The sequence below is a fragment of the Varanus komodoensis genome, unplaced genomic scaffold (genome assembly GCF_004798865.1).
Source record: "Varanus komodoensis strain SLA01 unplaced genomic scaffold, ASM479886v1 scaffold43, whole genome shotgun sequence".
Lineage (NCBI taxonomy): Eukaryota > Metazoa > Chordata > Lepidosauria > Squamata > Varanidae > Varanus > Varanus komodoensis.
The window spans coordinates 4,253,994-4,260,902 of NW_025335985.1; the positions used below are offsets into that span (position 1 = coordinate 4,253,994).

Here is a 6,909-nt window from a genome sequence, read left to right on the forward strand (position 1 = left end):
AAGTGCACGGAATGCTGTTACCTTCCTGCCAAAGTGGTACCTTTTTATCTATTTGCATTTTCATGCTTTCGAACTGCAAGGTTGGCAGGAGCTGGGACGGAGCAATGGGAACTCACCCTGTTGTGCAGATTCAAACCAGCAACCTTTCGATCAACCATCCCAGCAGCACAGCAGTTTAAACCACTGCACCTGTAGTGCAGAAGCCTAAACCTGTGAGATCAGGTAGTCCATGTACCATCTACTGTCCAGGGGATGAAGGACAACCTTCATGGTTCTTTATCTTAAAGCTGGAATTGGACGGGGCAGCCTTTCAAATAGAAGACTGTAAAAGAGGATGCATGGCCACCTTAGAAGGTTGTATGGGGATGCAACCTTCATGACCTGCTAGATAAGATGTGGGGACTAAGTAGGAAGTAGAAGGGTTCTTCTAATCTTGGATGGGGTTCTGCAAGGAGTAGAGGCTATCTCTGTTCAAGCCTTCTTCTACCCTGTTCTGCCCCATAATCAAATGTGTTTGTGTCCATTTGGTAGCTTGGACTGAGGAGAGCTGCCTGGCAAGGGAAGCACCCCTCATCCTGAGCAGAATTGGGGAGGGAGCACAGCCAAAATGGTGGTTGGGACCGGCAGTTGGCACTTGTCAGTTACAATTAACCTGAGAGAATGGAGGTGGCCAATTCCATCTAAGCCTGTCAGTGTCACAAACATATATAGCAAAGGATCGCAGAGTCAGGGTCCCTAGAACCTGTAGCCAGTCTGTGGCTTTTGAGTAAATATTTTGTCTATCTCCCACCTGTAAACGCTGCCCTTTTGCCTATGAATAAATAAGCCCCATTCTGGATACACAGCAGGTGTGATTTTAGAAATTCCTTCCTTGCAGACCACCCTCAAGGTGCCTTATCCTCAACCACACTGATTGTGCCTGGATTTAGAGGGAAATGGCAAACAGGGAGTAGGGAAACTAATGCTACCTGAACAATCTCTGGGCATAATTAGTTATTTATTAATATTGGAAAGTCTCCTAAATTACAAAGAAAATGGTATGCCCCACACCTTCCATTTAGCCTTTCATGATGTCCACATATTGACATCCTGCTTTACTAAGATAGGGAGCAACTAGGATGGGCAACAAAATATGGCAGTATTCAGCATTTTGGTTCAGAGTCCCTCTTCTCCTTCCAGCACCTGGTGCTCTGGTGCAGGATACTGAGTATGCCCCATCTTCCTTTAGGTTTTTCCCCAAAGAACTTTTTCTGTTTCCTCAAAGCTAAGAGTTCCCCTAACCTTGCTGTTTCCTTCCACTTGTATTTAGATGGTGTTGTTTCGGCTGCATAAATAAAGTTCAGCACTTGGAAAATGAGTTCACTGTTAATACATAGAACCTGTGCGTGTATAAAGGAGGGAGAGAGGTGGTTGTATGTATTCCTTGTTGATTGTACATTTTTCTGTAAATAATTTTGCACCATCTTTGCTATTCCAACTTTCTTTTGGGAGACTCTATCTTTTCCCATTTGAGTTATTGAACTATTTATATATCCTGAAATTCTGAATAAATTGTATTTGCTTGTAACTTCCTATTCCCACCAGACTTTGCAGAAGTTCCTCACTAGTCTGTGACTCCTACAGCTGCTTGAATGGCTATTTAACTTGGAATGCCTGGGAAAAATGAGGCTTTGTGTGAAGAACTGTCATGGTTGCTACTGCTTAAATAGCATGAATAGATTTTCACATACAGATGCTGCCAGAACCATGGCTATTGAAAAAGAGATCTTCATCAGTTCCTCCTTCTCTTGGTTAATCTTTTGTTCAGTTTCCTTTGGAGGATCTATATTAATTTTGATCCTTCTGGATTTTTTAAAATGCTCTGAGTGGGAGATAATAAGGCTTTTAGGTTAGGAATATAACTTGCTTGGCTAGACTTTGTTCTGGGTTGCCATTAATTTATAAGAGTTGAAAATGATGAAGCAATTTATTTCACATAGTATATACTTTAACATGAATTTCTTTGTCCAGTTGCTGCTTTCAGTCAAAATGAGTTTGCAGGGTTTTGAGCTAGGTTGAACTAGATTGCACAACCAAGCAATTCACTGTAATTTGGACTGCAACACATGCAGGCAGCAATTTTCACTATTTAAACTGCAGCTCCAGCTTGTCATGCCTGTATCGTAGAGAGAGTGGGTTGTCTGCATGGTTAAAAAACCATCCATAACCCTTAAACAACCTTACAACCATGGCAACAACCCACCCTCATCAGGTTCAGAAAACACAACGAACCATGGTTGTGGCTTGAATTCAGAAGTGGTTTGGCACTTTCCATAATCCACTGTGCTTAAACCCAGTGGGCTTCAGTGTTCATGGAAACTGAGTTGATAAAACTTAAGCAATCTCATCTTATAAAGCATGTTTGACCATGGACAATAGTATGCACTAGGATACTATTCTATGCACTACAGAAACAATGACATATCATATAACTCCTATAACTGATATGTTACTGTATTCTGGGTTGTTGTGCCATGTCATATAATCGCATCATGGTTTGTTAACTACAACAACTTAGAAAGAGAACCATAGGCTCATGTTGGGTTATTTAAATCATGGATTATCATTATCTGTGAATCCAGAACTATGGGCTGTCTATGGGTTGTTTTACTAAAGTACAGAGGCATTGGACAAGAGTGATCAAAGAACACAGCTATTCTACATGTGAGTACCACACTGTTGCAAATGTATTTAGAATACAGGGAGGGAAAGGGAAACAGAGGATTTGAGAAAACAAATTATGGTTTGTTCCATCATCTAGACATGCCTTGGGTTAACCATGGACTAAATATAACATAGTTATCATGTACAAATCAAATCATTTTCAACACTGGAGGGCAGTATCTCTGGATGTCAGCAGCTCCAACCTGCTTCTAGAAATGTTAATGGCAGAGAATACATTGTAGTCAGCATTAATCCAATATTCCATCTCTGAGCCCATTTTATGACATATTATGTGTGTATTGGGTCTGTTTACATACAACGGCAGCAAATATGGATTAATTAAATCACAGTTTGCCATGGTGTGCAAGTTGTTCTGGATTTCAGTTTACAATCCCCAATTGACCAAATCATAGGTTACTCCATGATAGACAAACCCAACGACTTTGGGTTGTTTAGTGTCCAGGTTTACCCATTATGGAGCAACCTATGATCAGTGGTTGCATAATGAATTTGCCACTGTTCATACCTGGCACATGCTGCAGCAAATTAATTCATCCATGATGTGTCTCCATTGCACCTGAACCCAGCCTATGACTCCTGGCACAACAAAATTCTTAAAACACAAAAAGCTTGTTTGAATGGATCAGCCTTACATCTAACAGAGACACCTGTTGCTGTGCAAACCCTAACCTTTACAGTTTCTTTGGCCTTTGAAAGGGAGAAGTAGCAGAGCCATGAGGGCCTCTTCAAATAAGACCTAAAGCCAGTTATCTGAATCAGGCCACTGTAACTCAAGATTAATTGCTATATTAGAGAATATGTAGAGATTTCTGTTTGGAATATTAAACTAGAAATACATTTTAAGATGAAGCAAATTGACTTAAACCTGCAATTCTGCAATTCTTATTTGTGGACAAGTCCAACTGAACACAATATGACTTATGAATGTACACACACAGAAGTAAACTGCATGTGGAGTTCACTTTAATGTTTTCCCATGCTCTGAAATAGCAATGCCAGCTCTTCAAAAAGGATTGCCAGGCTGGAGAGGGCTCTACTGTTTACTGATCTTGTACAAATGTCAGAGATATAAGGATATATTTTTTAACATGCCATCCAATAGAAGAACTCACAAAGCTCACTATTTACTCACAGGGCTTCTGTTGACAAAAGAAGAGTGCAAAAGAAAAGACAAGGGACAGCTCTGGTTGTCCTTTTACACATAATGCTGCTACACTGAAGTGATCTGTCAATGGGAGGCCAGTGACCTTTTGTCCACTGGAGCATTTCAGGGGCATATAATGACGCATAAGCAAAATAGAGTGGCTTCTTCTTTTTGAAAAGTTATGTTTTCACTTTAGAGTCTCTAAACCTGTGCCAGGTTAAAACAGTCTATGCTGCGAGTTTCATAGGTCTTTTGATTCCCCACATGGTGTTTGTTTTTCTAGTACATCTTCCTCAATACCTGGCATACCTTCAGTAATTTACTGTCTCCCAGAGCTTTGGGGTGCTCCACATTTGCATATCACCCCAGACACAAAGCTTTTCATCTATGATTCACATGTTCAGAGGCTAGTCAGCAAGTACAATCAAGTAGTGAATTGAAAAAAGTTCAAGTGATATACATGAAGCCATGTACTAGTCTTTTGTTTTTCAAACAGGATCACCCCTCGGCAGATGCAATTGCTGCCGACCAGCTCTCCAAGTGTGTTCAGAAACTTAGTAGACCCACTTGATAACACCCTGTGACTCAGGGTGAGTTTAAAAAATTATGACTTGATTATAATGGGACTACTGGCTAAGGTCCTGACTTGTGCATGCATGAGGGTCATGTGTGTGCTGGCACAAAAGTCTGGAATCTCCTTTCCATGTCTCTGCTCTTCAGAATCTTTTTTCTCACCTGAAGGCTTCGACATTGGGGACTATAAAAAAACAAATATCAGGTTCAGAAAGTTCCATAGTTGCAATTCAGTTGGCCCTTTCATTATGTGCTTTATAATTTTCTTTCCCTCCTGTCATCTTCCTCTTCTAGTTCTGCCAGTCTTAAGTATGACCAGAAAGATCTTCACCAACAGCAGGGAGAGATGGAGACAACAGAATGTCAACAGTGCATTTGCCAAGCTGAGAAAGCTCATACCTACCCATCCTCCAGACAAAAAGCTCAGCAAGAATGAAACCCTTCGCTTAGCCATGAGGTACATCAACTTCCTTGTGAAAGTGCTTGGGGAGCAAGGCCTGCAGCAGGCAGGGGTTACTCCGCGGGGAAGCATACTAGGGCTGTTGCAGCAAAGTCCGAGCTTGGAAAGCATGGAAGAATTGACTCTCATTGAAGACTCTGAGGTCCCTTCTCCCAACACAAGCAGCAGCGTTCCAGAGTGCTGGTCAGAGACTTCCTCTCCGTGATAAGCCACAAGTCAGGGTCATAGTCCTGGTAGTCATTTGATAGCTCCCTTTATATAAGTTGTGGGTTGTTTGCCTATGTACAGTATTTATTTATCTGCTCTTTTATCAAGTGTATTTTGTGTGAAACACTTCCTTGAAGATGGTAATTTTCAATGATTAAAGCAAGAATATTCATTTTCTAGAATTTAATCAGGATTCCAACAATTTAACTTGCCACTAAGTGCTTTGATTTCAAAGTCAAGGACTGACATGGCCATCAGAAAGCCACCAATGGATCACTTGCCTTTTACCATGACACACAGCTGAAATCTACGGGGTTGAAAATCCCTGTAATTTTTAGGCCCTGTTCATATAGGTATGTCTTTGACCCTCCCTGTCCTCCTGTAATGAATGAGGTGAGTAGTCTTTCTCTCTGTGTGTATCCCCATTCTTAGGAGGAAAAAAAAACATGAAATGGGCCACCAGATATACAGCTGCACGTGTGAAGTCATCACATCACACATTTTGGGAGATGTGAGGTGGAAATGAGGGCTGTATGAGCCCGCCCTTCCAGTACTTATTAATTTATAAGCTGGGCTCTAGCAGGGCAAAAATCCTAACTCATCTTCAGTTTAAACTGTTTTAAAAGTACTCCTCTAAAGCAACATGAAGTATTGTTTCTATTAGCAAATTCCAGACATGACACCCATCCTATTGCTCTCGGTCTCTGTCTGCCTACACCATTTGGAAAAAAAAATGACCTCTGGAGCAGAGACTATTTTATTTTATTTTATGTTTTATTTTTTGCTTTAGGTACAAAATGATTTAAGATTGGCACTACTTTTTCACTCCCTTTACTAGCCTGTTTTTCCTCCTGATTGCAGCCTATGTCAGAAGGAAAACTAGATAAAATCCCATCAAAAAAAGTTTTCTATATTGGATAGTGAAAATATATGAGTAGGCAGGGACACCTGCTCCAATTTTGTAAAACATTGTCCAAAGAAGTAATTTGGAGTAACTTTCTTCAGGTTTCAAAGATGTGCATCTTAAAAGGTGTGAATCAACTTTGATTATTTTCCAGAAGGAGTAAATACTTAAATTGGATTTGTGCATTTGGAATAAGATTCTCAATTCTGCCTGTAAATCAAATCGACGCATAATTAAACACAAAGACTACACCATCTAAATTTAATGAGGAAAAATTAATCAAGTACCAGTGAAGAGTTTCCAATGAAAAGCAGAATTCAATTGAAAGAAACTGTTCCATTGCTATTTACATTTTATAACCCAACAGGTTTGCATTTGGATATACCTATAATGAAATCAAAATAGGATCACATATGCAGCCTACTTTTCTGTATTGATATTCAGTTGCAATCAAGTCAAAAGACCAGAGAGGCCTTGGCAAGCGTGGCAGAAAGACTTGTCACTCTAGACAAGGGTTAATGGATGGCTGCCTTTACCAAGCACCCCAAAGGGCCAAAGCAGTACTTGGAGGCAGCTGGAAAAGGCTCCCCCCTCCCCTGCTGGAAGCAGAGGGGAGCCTTTCAAAAGTTAAGAAAAGCCCCGTGCAAGGAGGCAGGCTTATCCCTTTACATCACAAGACTTGCACCTCTCCCTCAGGTTTTGCCACTTCCCAAGATGCTATGCACTTGTGGGGGTATGCTATGCAAAACCAAGGGGGAAATTAGGGCTTCCTAGCTTCCCCTAAAAACCCTGGGGATCCTGCTTGGAAGAAGGGATAATTAAGGGGTTATCCTCCATAATATATTTTTAACAGATCCTTGGTTTTCTTAGGGGTTCCTTGTGTCTTTGTGTTATCCA

The 6,909-nt window shown here is 40.8% G+C and overlaps 1 protein-coding gene across 1 annotated transcript; it reads left to right on the plus strand.

Moving 5' to 3' along the window:
- Positions 1–4,752: 4,752 nt before the first annotated feature.
- TAL2 (TAL bHLH transcription factor 2) lies at positions 4,753–5,106 on the plus strand. The gene has a single exon (XM_044444079.1). It carries the CDS (start codon positions 4,753–4,755, stop codon positions 5,104–5,106), a length of 354 nt encoding a protein of 117 aa, XP_044300014.1.
- The last annotated feature ends 1,803 nt before the right edge of the window (positions 5,107–6,909 follow it).

What these genes read in the sequence shown, in the direction of transcription:
- TAL2 (XM_044444079.1), top strand. Translation starts at nt 4,753, where the DNA reads ATGACCAGAAAGATCTTCACCAACAGCAGGGAGAGATGGAGACAACAG.